This window comes from Podarcis erhardii (genome assembly GCF_964252035.2).
Source record: "Podarcis erhardii genome assembly, chromosome: 3".
Taxonomy (NCBI): Eukaryota; Metazoa; Chordata; class Lepidosauria; order Squamata; family Lacertidae; genus Podarcis; species Podarcis erhardii.
Window position 1 is genome coordinate 92,164,015 of NC_138507.1, and position 16,155 is coordinate 92,180,169.

Genomic DNA, 16,155 nt, shown 5'->3' on the forward strand with positions numbered 1-16,155 from the left:
CAGAGTGTGGGGAAACTCCCATGCAAGCAGCTCGTTATCTTTGAAGGTCCACTTGTTTCCTTCCCTTGGAAGGGCTTTGGTGGCAAAGCTGAAGAAGCCCTGTACCCTTGCTTCATCCCTGGGGCTAAACTACACATTACACTGAATGGAGTCTCTGGCTTTTCTTTAGTGACAGGTGTGCGGGAGTCCCAACAATTACTGGGGTGGTAGCATGAGAAGCGGGGCTATTAGATTTCTTCTTTTCCTCCCCAGCAATGACTTTCCTGAAAAAGTCATAGCTGGGGAGGGCCTTTTCACCAGGCCAAGTTCAAGGTTTAACTACCGGTATATGAAGCCCTTAATGGCTTGGGGCCAGTTTACTCGTGCAATCACTTCACCATGTATGTGCCCATTCAACCACTTCACTCTATGGACTCTGCACTGCTACAGGCATCACAGCTGTAAAAAAACTGCTATTTGAGTATCACACGACGACTTTGGAACTCCCTGCCTGTTGACATCAGTTAGGTGCATCTGCTGCACTCTTTTTCATGCTTAAAACTTCTTTTGTTTAGGCAAGTCTATCTAGACATGTAGATGTTGATTTAATCTCTTTTTACGGTTTGTTTTAATTATTTCTAGATGCTTTTCACTGGTCATCTTAATATTTCCTGTAAACCACTCAGAGGTTTTATTACAATCAAGCGGCACATACGTTTTTGCTAACAAATCCATGAAACACCCCTGGCACAGCTGGGAGGGTTAGCATAAAACAGGAGGAGGAAGAGGAGGTCCCATTGGTGCCAATGGGATTATTTTCTTAAGCCTTGCAGCCGCATGGAGCCCTTGAATTTTGCCATGATAATGGCTGGGGAGGGAAAGGATAAACCTTCCCTTCCCACTTCCCTCTATTGCAATTCCAACCCTGTCCTCCACGGCTGCAATTAAAGAAAAAACAGAGATTTGGAAACCTGCAACATATTAATCATGTGCAGTTTTGCCTCCACACAATCCCTGAACTTTAGCTGTATGCCTATTTTAAAGGAGCATTTTCACAGACTTAAAAAAAAAAGTGTGCTGCAAAACTACCACCATGATAATTACTCTCTTTTTTTGAAAATTAGCAGTGTAAACAAGAATCTTAAATTCGCCAACTACTCACCTCCCAGCCAAGGAATTATTTTTCTCACCGTGGGCTAATATAACCAATACCCTTTCAGAAAAAAAATACCCTCTCATTTATTCCATTTAGATGCTTTGTAGTATTTTTTTAAAGCATACTGTACTATTATTATGGGGCTGCAGCTCTGTAGGGGCATATGAAACTGAACTTCCTGTTCCATCCAGACCACCCCTTGCTCACCCTCAAAATCAGCTGTGGAGGGCTGGCACAGATTTTGGAGATACCTGGTGCGGGGAGAGAAAACAAGAGGCCCTGTTACACCAGTGGAAGCATGCTGGCGCAGCAGTACATCGAAACCATGATTATTCTTCGCTACGATTGCAACATCTCTGGCAAACTGGAATCTCACATTCATCATCTGCTGACCTCCTGGGAGAGGAATTTTGTTTCACCTTGGGCTAATATAACCAATGCATTTTCACATTCATTTACACGCTAAACTAAAGCAGGAGGCCAGGCGTCTCAGGGATATCGGGACTGCGATGCTATGCAAGCTGACTTGGGAGCAAGTCCAACTGAGATCAGTAGTAAACACAGATAGGATCAGGCTGCGTGTGTCCTGCTCCCGGTCAAATTGTTCACATCAGAAATCGAAGGACCTGGCTACTGAGTCTCAGGAGAGACTCGCACACGTGTTATTACTGGGATTCCTGAAAAATATATGGCACTAAGTGTAAAAACCATATCTATTGGAAAATGTCCTGTTGCACAGCAAAGACTCCAGAGAAGATCACCACTGGTTTGTTTGCTTTTTTTCAAATATATAGCTGATGGGCTGCAAGGGTGTCCATGAAAGGCTGCACAAGGTAATCTGTTGAGAAGTAGAAGATCAAGCCAAAGGTGATGGAGATGGGAAGGGCAGGTAACGCTTTCTTGAATACTGCCAGCAGCAAAAGAGTTAAACACAGGCCCTAAGGAGGAGGAGAAAAATGTTACTCAGAAGAAGACCGGGTTATTTGCCCCCTTAAGAGATAAAAACCAATAGATAAAATATTGGAAGTTTCTTGCAGTAGCTCAAAAGACTAAGGTCAAAATCCCAACACACATATTTTATTATTATTTTATTATTTATTCAATTCATACACTGCCCTATACCTGAGGTCTATGCTATGCTTAAGTCCACTAGGCCTAACAGATTTATAATGGTATAAACTTTTGTGGACTGCAGAGTACCTCCTCAAGAGACCAACAACTCCCCCTCTTACCTTGCTTAATGTGCAAATTTCTAGGTAGAAAGTATTTTAATGCATTGAATAGAATGAAAGTTTATGAGTCAGGGTGGAGGGGAGAGCAAGTGTACAAATTCAACGGGTCTTTGTTTTTTTGTTGCTATTTTGTTAATGTTGTTAATACTGTTTTATAGGTATGAATGCTGTCTTACTTTGTGAATCCTATAATATGATTTTTGGTGTAATTCTGATGTTTAGCTTTTTCTTTTCGGTTTTTTTTTAATAGTGTTACATAGATGGGAATTGTTTTAATTGGGATTTGTGATTGTTTCGCTGATGATTTGTTAAGTATTTTATACAAATTATGCTGTATTCGTGATGTTCTAGAATGCTATTTTTATCCTTTGTTTGTAAGTCGCTTTGGGATTTATTTGAATGAAAAGCGACATAGAAATAGAATCAATCAATCAACCATCACCAAACTCCCATCAACCCCAGCCAACATGGCCGAGTTCTTGTGGGGTGAGTTCTCACCTTTTAGGGGGTGGGCCCCATGTGGGCAGGCATCTTCCGCAGCTGAAATCGATTCAGCTAGCCTGGCTTTATGGCATAACACCAAGACATTACCTATTGATTTCACTTACTATGAGGATGGCTACGAAACAAGCCAGAGTTGTATTCCAGTCACCGCTAGCAGTGGCGGCTGCTTTGCCCACAAGTACACTGTAGAATATGAAGTCCCCAAGGCCCAATTTGACGCCTCCTGTTTAGAAGGGAGGGAAAGAAAGGATTCCGTCAGCTCTACGGAATTGCTATTCTGACAAGAAACGCAGTGCCGTTATTACCAACCGTTCTCTGCTGTTATCGGGGCCAAAATCACCACGGCATTTGCAGCTCTTGAGTGGGTGGGGAAAGAGAACACTGATCTAGAGAAACTGGATCACGTTTCTTATACTTTACATCCATTTCAGATCTGCGCCAGTATTATCAAGGGTAATTTTTTAAAAAAGAAGGGTGCATTTTTCTGCTTGTCGGTAGGACATTGCTCTTTAGCTTTTGCCAGCAAGAAACTGGATGCCACGAGGGAGAGTTCATAGCAAGCAATGCAAGATTGTTTAACAGAACTTCAATCCTACACACATTTACACTGCTAAACTCGGTAGGGCTTCCTTCTGAGAAGACATACTAAGAAATGCAATTACTGGCCATGCCAGAGAGGTACTTCTCAAGAGAAAAGGTATTTTCCTATAAAATAATCTGGCTAAGATAAACTCCTGCCAACCTAGCAGTTCGAAAGCACGTCAAAGTGCAAGTAGTTAAATAGGTACCGCTCCAGCGTTTCCATGCACTGCTCTGGCTCACCAGAAGCAGCTTAGTCATGCTGGCCACATGACCCGGAAGCTGTACGCCGGCTCCCTTGGCCAATAAAGCGAGATGAGCGCCACAAACCCAGAGTCGGCCACGACTGGACCTAATGGTCAGGGGTCCCTTTACCTTTACTAATCTGGCTAAAACATCTGAGATGCGGAGAACTCCTTCTGCTTTAAAGGTGGGTTCTGGAGATAGAAAGCCCTTACTCTGAGATGCACTCAACTTTTATTTTTTTTGGGGGGGGGTAGTGAAGTGTGGATTTTAATTCTCCAAAGTTTTGAATCTGTATCTGATCCAGTTAATGGTCAGGCATACGTTATGTCGACACAAATAATTAGGGGAAGCCTTGGGGTCATAGCCTCATGTGAATCCTAACTGACCATCTCCATCTGTACTGACAAAGCAAATGATTTGTAATCGTAGCATTTCCAGGACACAGAACTATTGTGGAAAAAGCATTGGAATGCATCAGAATGCAGAGGCATTCCAAGACTCCTCCCAGGAATAATTTTTAATTTAATTTAATAGACACTTTTCACAAACTCTCAAAGTCATTTCTAAAAGTGCACAACACAACACACAAATCCTTTAAAGTGCGCACGCACGCGCACACGCACACACACACACTCTAACATAAAAGCAACCCCCTTCACCCCCCCCCAGATATAAGCTTCATCACCAAAATGATCCCCTCCCCAAAATACTATCAGCTGCTGCAGAAATTGACACTCAAAATGCTAGGGAGATATTAAGAACTCTGCCATAGCTCCAAACCTTTCCATTCCAATTCATGGCATGTAAAGGTAAAGGTAAAGGTAAAGGGACCCCTGACCATTAGGTCCAGTCGCGGATGACCCTGGGGTTGCGGCGCTCATCTCACTTTACTGGCCGAGGGAGCCGGCGTACAAGCTTCCGGGTCATGTGGCCAGCAGGACTAAGCCGCTTCTGGCGAACCAGAGCAGCGCATGGAAATGCCATTTACCTTCCCGCCGGAGCGGTACCTATTTATCTACTTGCACTTTGACGTGCTTTCGAACTGCTAGGTTGGCAGGAGCAGGGACTGAGCAATGGGAGCTCACCCCGTCGCGGGGATTCGAACCGCCAACCTTCTGATCGGCAAGTCCTAGGCTCTGTGGTTTAACCCATAGTGCCACCCGCATCCCTTCATGGCATGTAGTTTGGCATAAATTAGTACAAAAGGACCAAAGAGACCAAAGAGAGCAGAGCTGCTTTGGGTACAAGATCTCATGTTCAGTAGCTGGTATCTCCATTTGAAAGCTTTCAGATAATATAGGATAGTAAAGACCTCCAACATGAAGCCTTTGGAAGCTGCTTCTAGCCAAAGGGTGGCATTTGGCTATAGGTACCAATGGACTCAATCTGAAAGGAGCTTCCTATATTTTAAAAATACTAGAGCAGGCTTCACCAACCTTGTGCCCTCCAGATGTTTCTAACTACAACTCCCATCAGCACCAGCCAGACACATGTGGAAGACACCAAGCTGGTGAATAGAATGTCCAAATTCATATTTTGTATAAATACCAGCAAAGTGGCCATAAAAGGGTCTCAACTTACTTTCCTCCTCCTCTAAGGGAGGATCGATTGGATGGTCTGTTCTTGAATTTCTCATGTCAGGAACGGCTGGCTCAGTGTAACAACCATCATCATGGTTCTGTGCTCCTTCTGCTGAGAAGACCAAAAGCCACCCTCAACAATTCAGTACATACAATTATTGGATATATATACACACAAGCACATATAAACTGGAGTTTTCTACAGACTTGCCTACAAGTCAGTTGTAAGAAAGAGTCAGTATGTGTCAAAACATTTCACTGTTTTCCAAGCAAGGATTTCCATACAATATTTATATACCACTTTTTTCATCTTACTTTGATGAAGCAGTTCACAGTACAAAGTGAAACCAAGAATAATGAAAGTATCATAAACACACACACACACACACACCAGAACTGTATCGATGAAGGCTGAAAGAAGCAGCAGCCTTAATACCGTATTGGCCCGAATACAAGCCGCACCTGAATATAAGCTGCAGCTTTAAAATGGGGGGGGGGGGAGGAAAATACCCAAATATAAACTTCTCCAATCCTCACTGCTCCTGGCTGCATATTGGGGGGGGGGGAGAGCTGTGCTGCGCTGCGTTGCCAATGGCCTTTCCCCTTCCTCGCTCTCTCCTTTCCTGGCCTTGGGGGAGAGGACGGGGAACTATGTGTGGGGCGGGCACTGCTTCACCACGTTCCTGGTGCTGTTTGCCCTACACTCCTGGCCATACACCATAAGGTCATGAATATAAGCCATACTTTAACTTTTCACAGTCAGAATTTGGGGGGGAAGTGTGGCTTATATTCAGGCCAATACGGTACACCAACTCCACAAAGACTTGATGAAATAGCATTTGAAAAGAAAAAGGGACTACAGTTGTTTTTTTTAAAAAGCACAACAGCAGCAAACCCAGCTCCTAGTGGAAAGCATCCTAGCATCCGGAACATTTGGAACAGAATCAGGGATTCATCCGCAGATCTCAGTACTTGAGCCCACTGCCAAATACATCTGGGTCCGAGAAAAATCTTGGGAGATTCTCACTCACACATAAGCTGTAAGAGGTGCTAGAACTGGCTCTCCTTTCATGGCCAATGTTAACAATTTCACTGAAGTTTAGAATGTCTAATTTCAAAAGTAGCCAGGAGTCTCAGTCAGCAAAGTACATCCACCGTTTTTGCCACCTAACAAGATGTTTCAGAATGAAATCACATGCTATTCATAAGCAAATGAAGACTTAAAAATAACACAAAACAAAACAGAGAGTGCATAGGTCACCTTGATCCCATGTCTCTTCAGAAGACCTCCTTCGTGCATTGTCTTGTTTTGCCATTCCCACAGTCCACATCATAGTAGCTATAGTGTAGAAAGGAAAATAATACATGACAAAGCTCCACATTCCATATTATATATTGCATTGCAGGTAGTTACACTTACCCATCAGTACAGTGGTACCTTGGTTCTTGAACTTAATCAGTTCCGGGAGTCCGTTTGACGCCCAAAACCATTCGAAAACCAAGGCGTGGCTTCTGATTGGCTGCAGGAGCTTCCTGCACTCAATCAGAGGCCACGTCGGATGCTTGGTTTCCAAAAAATGTTTGCAAACCGGAACACTTACTTCCAGGTTTGCAGTGTTTGGGAGCCAATTTGTTCGACAACTAAGCCATTCAGGAACCAAGGTACCACTGTACATAGATTGGGTGCAGTGGGAACCATTTTGCCCAATCTACCAGTTTGCTATTTAAAAAATTCTCCAAACTGAAGAAACACTCTGCTTCCAAAGTTTTGTTAGGCCAAAACAGATTTTTCATTTTGAAGTAGAACTTCTGCTGGCTCTGTTTGGACAACTATCCAGAGTTTCATAAGCTGAGCAATTCCATTTATGAAGCTTTTTAGCAAAACAAACCATGGTTTATGAAGCTATGGATGACAACCAGGACCATTTTGCAACAGCCGAAGCACAAAGACCACAGCATACATTAGGTCAATTTCCCCCCATTACAGTGGTACCTCGGGTTACATATGCTTCAGGTTACATACGCTTCAGGTTACACACTCCGCTAACCCAGAAATAGTGCTTCAGGTTAAGAACTTTGCTTCAGGATAAGAAGAGAAATCGGGCTCCGGTGGCACAGCAGCAGCAGGAGGCCCCATTAGCTAAAGTGGTGCTTCAGGTTAAGAACAGTTTCAGGTAAAGAACGGACCTCCGGAACGAATTAAGTACTTAACCCGAGGTACCACTGTATGTGCAAACCAGGGAACCGAGAAAGTGTCACCTTTTTGGTGGCAGCTGCAAGCTTGCCACCCTCGGCAGGGCTTGCTTTTATGCGCAGGTGTCAAGGTCTGTTGGAACTACCTCAGGCTGCCCACACCTGTGTCCTATTCATCAAACAGCTGCACTTCACATTCTCAGTTCCAGGCTCTTTATAGCAGGGGTGGGGAACCTTTGGCCCACCAGATGTTGCTGAAACACAACACCCATCACCCTGGCCATTAGCTTGGTGGAGCTGATGGGCATTGTAGTTCACCAATATCTGGAGGATCAAAGGTTTCCATTATTATTATTATTATTATTAGTTTTGTTGTTGTTGTTTGAATTTATATACCACCCTATACCTGAAGGTCTCAGGACGGTTCACAGAAAAGATTAATATAAAAACCACAATATATATAATCAAAATAAAAACAACCCAATAACACGCCCCCCCCAAGAGTCACATTTTAAAAGGACATAGGATGTCAATCAGGTCAACCAAAGGCCTGGTTAAAAAGGAATGTTTTTTCCTGGCGCCAAAAGTTGTATACTGAAGGCGCCAGGCAAAATTTCCTGGGGAGAGCATTCCGTAGATGGGGAGCCACTGCAGAGAAGCCCGTTCTCATGTTGCCACCCTTCGCACCTCTTGAGGAGGAGGCACACAAAGAAGGGCCTCAGAAGATGATCTCAGGGTCTGGGTAGGTTCATATGGAAAGGAGCGGTCCTTGAGGTATTGGGGTCCTGAGTCAATATTGCTACACTGCAGGGTATATTCGTCAATGGACGCCCCTACATCCCCTCTGTTTTACTCACACGAATAAATAAGTGCCGGAAATATGGGCTCATTTCTCTCTTGCGCTGTTTCCACTAACATCCTGAGCGGCCCCTTTGGGCACAAGACAGCCACCAAGTCTGGAGAGAGAGAGAAAAATCAATTTGATCCCAAATCACTTCATAAGTATTTCATTTTCCTGCCATTTAGCAGCAGGTCATGTTTTCCTACTTATTTTTGTTTTTAAGTATGCACGGCAGACGTATTTCAGTCACTGCAGTGTAAGGGGTTGTTCTATTTATAAATATGCCCTCTTGGCAGCTTACAAGATAAAATAATCAAAAATCAAATCATGAGCAGCAAATTAAAAACACACAGCTATCAAGTCAAAAAGACCACTTTGAAAAATAGAAAGCAGAGGAACGCAACTCCATGGCATTGAAACAGAACGGAGAAATAAAAACTATCAGAGCTACCGCAGTGCTACCCCAACCAAATAAACTGTAAGTCTTGGGAAAACAAAAGAGGTATTTACCTAGTGCCAGACAGACACTTAAGGTAGATATCAGACGGGCCTCTCTAGGAAGACCATTGCAGACACAGGGCCAATGCTGAAGAGGTGCTTACATACATGGTCACTGTCCAAACCTCATTGGGTGGGAGAATTTGAAAAAGGGACCTTGGGCAACAACCTCAAGGCATGGGAAGGAACCAGGGGGTGAGGAGCTAGCATTTGGTTCAGATGAATCTGAAACTGGGTCAGTTCAGAGATTTAACCCTTGTCCAAGGTGAAGTGGCTGTCCTCCAAAACAGCCTAAAGCAACTTGGATCCTTCTCAAACCTTTGGGGCCGATTCAGAGAGACAGAGACTGGATGTAGATGAAAAACAGGGAGGGGAGAGGGAGAGAAGGGGGAGTAGTTTTGTCACTGACAAACCTACACTTAAAAAGTAGATGCAGGTGCAGCCAAATGAACCATGGTTGTTGGGTTCAGATGTAACTCTAAACCAGAGGTCGGCAACCTAACGCCCATGGCCGTTTCCAGCCCATGAGCCTCCCGGAACTGGCCCAAGGCCGTTTCCATGGATTGACGTGGGGATTCCATGGTTTTTTTCCCTGCGGTGCAGGCGCCTTCCCCCCCCCCGACATTTCCCCCCCTCTCCCTCACCACGGCGGAACCTCCTCCCTCCCTCCTCCTGGCGCAGCAAATTGCCAGCCAATCACCTGCTAAGGTTGAGGCCCTGGCCAATGGGCGAGTGGTGGCTGCGTGTGGCCGAGAGGAGGAAGGCGGCTGGGCTGAGCTGGCTGAGCACATTTTCAGCAGCCCCTCATTGGAGTAAGCTGTTTGCTGCTGCCACCACTGCTCTGCCAAGCTCCTGCGATTGCCCTTGCGAGCAGCAGAGGCTGCTGTCGTTGTCAGAAAGAGCAGCCCAAAAGCAGCTCTTTCGGGCTGCTCATTCCTCCACTGCCGCTGCCACCCTCTGCCTCTTGGCAGCACCCTAGGTAGGCAGGAGGACGGGAGGGGCTGGGGGAGAGAGAAGCCCCCTTTGTCGTGCATGCACACACACATGCACTCCGGCCCACCAGGAGGTTTGTGGTGTGGTGAACCGGCCAACCACCCAAAAAGCTTGCCGACCCCTGCTCTAAACTATACTTGGTTCAAACCATGGTTCAATAAACAACAAAAAATCAATGGGTCTCTCCTCTTTACTTCCATTCACAGAAAGTTACAGGGGAGGGATATAGAAGGAATGTATCAGTTGACAATTCATGTCAAAAACATAAACAGAGCTTCTCAACATGTTCCATTCATCATGATTCCCTAATCCCTGCACCAATCTTTCTGATATTTTTTCCAGTTTTCTTTCTAGGAAGCCTTCTGCAATGCTTGCAGAGGAAGCTGATGTGTCAAGAAGGAGATCTCGGGCCCATTAAAAGGACAAAAACAAATTGTCAATTATTTTATTGTCATCCAGGTGCAAATTCGCTGTGCATGCAAAAGCGAATGTCCTCTGTTGAACCCTGGAAAGCCACTGCTAATCAATGTGGACAGGACTATGCGACTCAATACAAGTCAGGTTCCCAAGGGTTCCTCTCTCAGCCATCCCCCTGAAAAACGCTGTCATGGAAAAGGGGCCATTAGCTGACTATGAAATATGGCTGGTACAAACACTGATTTAGGCTAGCTCCTGTGAGTTTCCCATTTCCTAGCTAAAGAATGTGATGAAGAATAGAAAACAGAAAATCTCTTCCATTACCCAGTAATCTCTTCCATTACAGACGTACCATAAACCGATATGCCTCCCAGAATGACCCAGGCTGACCACTCAGGCAGATACTTAATAAAGACTAAAGCCATCAAGGCACTAATCATGATGAGATAGGCTTGCTGGAGGTGCAAGGGCCCCTTCCAGTGGATGCAAATCATCCCAACGGCTCCAAAATTCCAAATGAAGAAGAACAGGGTGGGATAATCCATGGCCACATTGTAGGTCTTTAGCACTTCACTGCAGAACAAAACGAAAAAGAAGTTTAGTCAAGGAAACAAGTAATAACAACAAGAAGAATGATGTTGTCATTTGTACCCTGCCCGTCTGACTGGATGGCTCACAAAGTAACCACTAGAAGACAACATTACAAAGAATGTAATGAGGATTTTGCCCTGATGTAAAACAGATCAGGGATTCTAATCTTTTCATTATTATTAAACACTCAGAAGTCAGAAACTCACGCTAATCTACAGACAGTCATTGGCTGGTCTCTACCTTCTGTCTAGCCCTGCTGAATTGCTAAGGATCAACAGCACTTACTCACACTTACCCAAGGTAGATGTAGGTGAAGAGGAACAGCAGCATCAGAGATGAGAGAATGAGCCAGCCATGAATGAACTGTTAAAACAGAAGGTACACATGGTTGCTTTGCACAGATATATCAAAGAAGTGCTCCTCTTAACCATCCTGCTTGTTTTTAAGGCTATGGCTTGATTTGCATATAACATGAAGCCATGGCTTGTTTTGGCAAAGTGTGGTTTGTCTGAATTTATGAATACAACCCAAAACTATAGTTTTGTTTTTTAGCATCAGACTATGAACTGTAAGTCCCATCATGCCTGACCACTGGCTGGGGCAGATGGGAGTTGGAGTCCAACAACATCTGGGAGGAACACAGGGACAAAAGGTTTCCCATCTTTCTGCTCCAAAGTACTTGTCAGAGATCTCCTTATTACAGGTCCCAAGAATCTTTGGCATGCCACATTCTCTTTAGTTCAGAGGCACCCTGGTGTCCTCCTTGCTTGGGTGCCAGTGTCATCATGTTATACTTTGGTGCACTTTTCTCCCATGTGGCCTGAAATTGACATGCGCTATTTGGTTTATTGGTTCAGGGGACACAGAACAAACAAAACCTGATTCATAGAAACTAAGTGGCAACCTCTCTTGGTAATCTGATCCCTTCTCTTTTGAAATTTGCCAATTTGGATGGCCGCAGGTTCCCCATGCATGTACTAGTCTATTTCAACCTCCTATGATATGACTTTACTGCACAGCCCCTTAGGAAGCCTGCAGGGATCACCCAGATACTGTTGAAACACAACTCTTTGCAAAGGGATGCATTTGCTATGTATTACCCAAAGAGGTGTTTGTGCTTTCTCCAAGTGCTTCTTCCTGCTCTTTCATTAAATCCTTATAACATTCAATTACCTTCTCTTTAATAAAGTGCCTGAGCTTTATTAAGTTCTTGGGAGGTCATCCAAAATAAATAATAAAGCAGATGAACAACTGGTCACAGTCTCTCCTTTTAGAGAGAGAAAAAAAGATGTTGCGTAAGCACTCTTTGGTGTCTTCTGGAGACCTGCCATCTCCCAACTTCTCACTCTTCATAACGAACTGCTGGATATTCTCCTTGATGCACTTGGGATTGTTTAAAGAGGAGGTCTGTACAATTTCTGACCTCCCCGCTGGACAGAGCCCACCAGATATGTACTGTAGCTTGGCAAGCTCTGTTTTCGTAATCCCAGGCAGACAGCAAGGCCAGGCAGTTTAATCAAGTCCCTTGTGGACCACCATATATGGCAGGTGGGCTGCTCTTTGCTTGATGGGTTACAAAATGTGCAGGCCTGTTTTAAAAATACCAATTTCACGCTTCAACACAATCAAGTTTCTTGACCTATTTTGGAATGAAGTGGTCTTTCATTTTGTCTTTAAAAAAACTGATTCATGTGCCATGAAGAAACTCTTTCAAAGCTCCATGTTAGTCTAATCCCATGGAAATGGCTTGTTTACCCAAACCCATTTGAAATATTGTGAACAGGCACAAAATGATGTATCCTGCAACCTTCTTAATATCTGTAGGGTTGCCAACAAAAACCACACTAAACCAGTTATTGGATGACCATACATTCCATGTTGCTGAATCTAAAATTTGGACTCCCTCCTTGCCTATGACCAAGTTATCAGTCCTTTCATTTAAGGAATGAGAATCCCCAAATTTTTGGAAGGGGAGTTTTAGGACTGCATGATCACCATTGCACCATGCAAGGTGCAGTATCAGTCCAAACCTTCTCACTCAGAACTATGGCCAAACAGGGAAATAAACAGACAGGGTTAAAAAATACAGTGGTACCTCTGGATGCGAACAGGATTCGTTCCGGAGCCCCGTTTGCATCCTGAAGAAACTGCAACCTGTGTCTGCGTGCGTTGTGATTCGACGCTTCTGCGCATGCACGTGATGTCATTTTGAGTGTCTGTGCATGTGCGAGCAGCGAAACCCGGAAGTAGCGCATTACGTTACTTCTGGGTCACTGCGAAGCGCAACCTGAAAATGCTCAACCTGAAGAAACTTTAACCCGAGGTATGACTGTATGTTTATGGAAGTAAGTCTGGTTCAGAAATGATAATCTGTATATTAATTCTTAGCCTAAGTACAGAACTTGCCCAGCAATATCATAGCAGAATTTTGGAAATAGCACAATGCATCTTTGGCTATTAAAATAACATTATAAAAGCTAAGGGGGAAAGGGCTCTCACCATAGAGAAAGCCTGAAATGAGTGCCTAAATCAAATGATTCTGCAGGTTTTCAATGTTCTTCTGTTTGTAGTGAAGAAAAGCTGGTTGTGGAAGGCATCTATTGGCTAGTGCTTATTATACCAAGTAGCCCATGTGGTGTTGGTGACATGCTATTGAACTACAACTCCCATCATCCTCAATCACTGTCCATGCTGGCTGGAGCTAATGCAAGTTGAAATCCTACATCTATTAGGCACCAGGTTGGCTACCCTGGCATAGGGCATCACCAACACACTTCCCTCCCTGGAAAAGTTTTGAAATAGTTTGTCAGTTGTTCATGGATGATACCTCTAGAAATATATCTAAACTGCTTTTAAAAACATCTCTGAGCCTTAAAAAAAATAATGTGAGCAATACACTTGAATGGAGGAGCAAAAACACATGACTGGTTTCTGACTTACAGGTATACAAGGCAAACTGAGAAGATCCATTGTGAGGACTGCTAAAATGGTATGTCTGTTTTCATCGCTTGCAAATCATAGGCCATTGCCTTACCTTGTAGCAACGATACTTGTATAATAGAACCAAGAAGATCGTCATTACTACTATGACACTGATCATGATTATGGTATTCAGCACAGAGTTCAAGAGACGCTGGCCCACATTGGGCGTGTCTTCCGTAAATGGGGTATAAATCCTGCAAGAAAAGCATAGCATGTCTTTTTTTTTTTTATAGAAAAAGTGGTTTGGCTCTGGCACAAATCGATCATCGACACAAACTCAGCCCTCCAAGTTGTGTTGTGGATCAGCAATATACTCAAGCCAATGCAAATCCCCAACTCTAATTGACAAAAAGGTGGCAGAAACAAGGTGCATCAACTAGACTCTGAGCTGACCCTTTCAGTAAGTAGGGACTGAGATTTGTGTTGGAATAGCAAAGGGTCAATTGCAGAGAAAGGAGGACAGCAAAAAAATCAAATGAAAAGAAAGGAGGCTTGTTTGGATGTAGCCTTAAAGGCAATCACATTACCCAGGGTCAGACAAGGTCTACTTACAGCTGTCCATTCTTCTCGGTGTAAAACCGCACCGACTTTATGGTTGCAACGACCACAACCATGCACAACGTGACAGGCACAAACAGCATGATCACATGTTTCGCTCCATATTTCAAGGTCAGCTCTTCCTCCTCGCTATCCACGGCAGCGAGGACTCTGGCTATTCTTTCTGTGTCGGCCGCGTTTCCATCAGCCGTTTTGTTGGAGCTCCCGCTGCTGCCAGGGCGCCCTTTCTACAAAGGAAGAACATGCAACAGGGGTTAGCAGCTAGCAGGTCCTATACCTGGATCACCAGTTGTCCGCCCAGGTTACCCTGCCTCCATCCCACTCTGCTCATCTGCTCAACTGCCAACCTACCCAAGTTCATTTATCCCGCAAAATGTAAATAAGAAAAAAAAGCATGTTCTACAGCAGGCATAGGCAAACTCCAGCCCTCCAGATGTTTGGGACTACAATTCCCATCATCCCTGACCACTGGTCCTGTTAGCTAGGAATGATGGGAATTGTAGTCTCAAACATCTGGAGGGGTGGAGTTTGCCTATGCCTGTTCTACAGGGTGCAGCTTGGAAAGTGGAAGGAGCAGGCAGTGCTCCTTGCCCTCAGCAATCCCTCCATTCAATAACCCACCCGAATGATTGGAGGTTGAGGAGACTTTGGTGTGCACAGGGCTTGCCTATGTTCTGCCACAGGGATGAGGAACCTCCTTTCAGACAAAGGTCCGTATTCCCTAGTGGGCTATCTTTTGAGGAGGGTGTGTGTGTCACATGACAGAAGCATAGGGAAAACACAGATGGGACTCTTACCTTTGGACAATAAGCTACATTCCAGCCATGGTACATTCCAGCCACGTCTCTCTCTCTCTCTCTCTCTCTCTCTCTCTCTCTCACACACACACACACACACACACAAAATTGATGTTTCAGGTAAGCAAGATGCATTTGCTCAGTTTAATTACGCATTCGGAATGTGACATTCCAGCCAGAAAAAAACAAACACCTCAGGAAGGTGCAATGCTAGGAAAGGCTGTGGCATGGGGAGAGTCCAGAAGGCTATATTTGGTCTCCAGACCATCTCTGTTCTAGAGAATTTGAGCATCACCAGCTCCTCTTAACAGGAATATCATCTCCACCTTAAGTCACTCATTCTAAGGCTTAAAAACAAACAAAAAACACTGATAAGTGACTCAGGAAGGCATATGAAGGAAGAACCTGCACAGAGGACAAGATCAGGGTTTTACAAAGTGTTCCTTCTTCCCAGAAGTGGAATATACACCTACCCTGTGCGTGAGTGTTTCTCCTGCTTCTGGTGTTTGTGTGTCATCTTGGTAAGAAGGCAGAAGGGGGCTCTCAGCCGACATCAAAGACGTTCTCTCGTTGCAGGGTTCCTCCTCGCTGTCTGAGTTGTTCATGAAGGTGATCATGCTTCCTCCTTCACAGAGAACCTTGTAGTGCTATATCAGAGACCCACAAAAGGTTGAGCCATGGGAGAATGGCAAGAAAAAGTCGAAATCATGACACCTACGAACTTATTTTGAGCACAGCCCACATAAGGCTACTTACACATAATCAAAGCACAATACAATTTAAAACGAAGAAAAACTAGGCAATTTATACGCATCGGCACAAAACTTCAGGGGAATCCCCACTTACACAGGGGTTCCATTCTGGACATGTACAAGTGGGGGTTCCCCTGTTCCGCCCGCCCCCTCTCCCAGTTTTCAGTGTGCGTGTCAGTGAAGTTGGAAGATGCCTGTGTAAGTTTCAGCAGAGTAAAACATAAAAAACACCCTATGGGTGATATTCAATGTTAGTC

The 16,155-nt window shown here is 44.4% G+C and overlaps 1 protein-coding gene across 2 annotated transcripts; it reads right to left on the bottom strand.

Annotated features, from left to right (window-relative positions):
* Positions 1–579: 579 nt before the first annotated feature.
* Positions 580–15,763, bottom strand: PSEN2 (presenilin 2; the record flags this gene model as incomplete). 2 transcript variants are annotated; one of them, XM_081854193.1, is made up of 10 exons in its annotated part: positions 580–2,073; positions 2,976–3,094; positions 5,278–5,385; positions 6,538–6,615; positions 8,327–8,425; positions 10,571–10,791; positions 11,105–11,172; positions 13,844–13,985; positions 14,344–14,576; positions 15,620–15,763. In XM_081854193.1, the coding sequence occupies 10 exons, from the start codon at positions 15,761–15,763 to the stop codon at positions 1,918–1,920; spliced, it is 1,368 nt and encodes a 455-aa protein (XP_081710319.1). In that variant the 3' UTR covers positions 580–1,917. The 2 variants fall into 2 exon arrangements, with proteins under 2 accessions (XP_081710319.1, XP_081710318.1); XM_081854192.1 differs by having other exon boundaries at positions 5,278–5,388.
* Between the last annotated feature and the right edge of the window lie 392 nt (positions 15,764–16,155).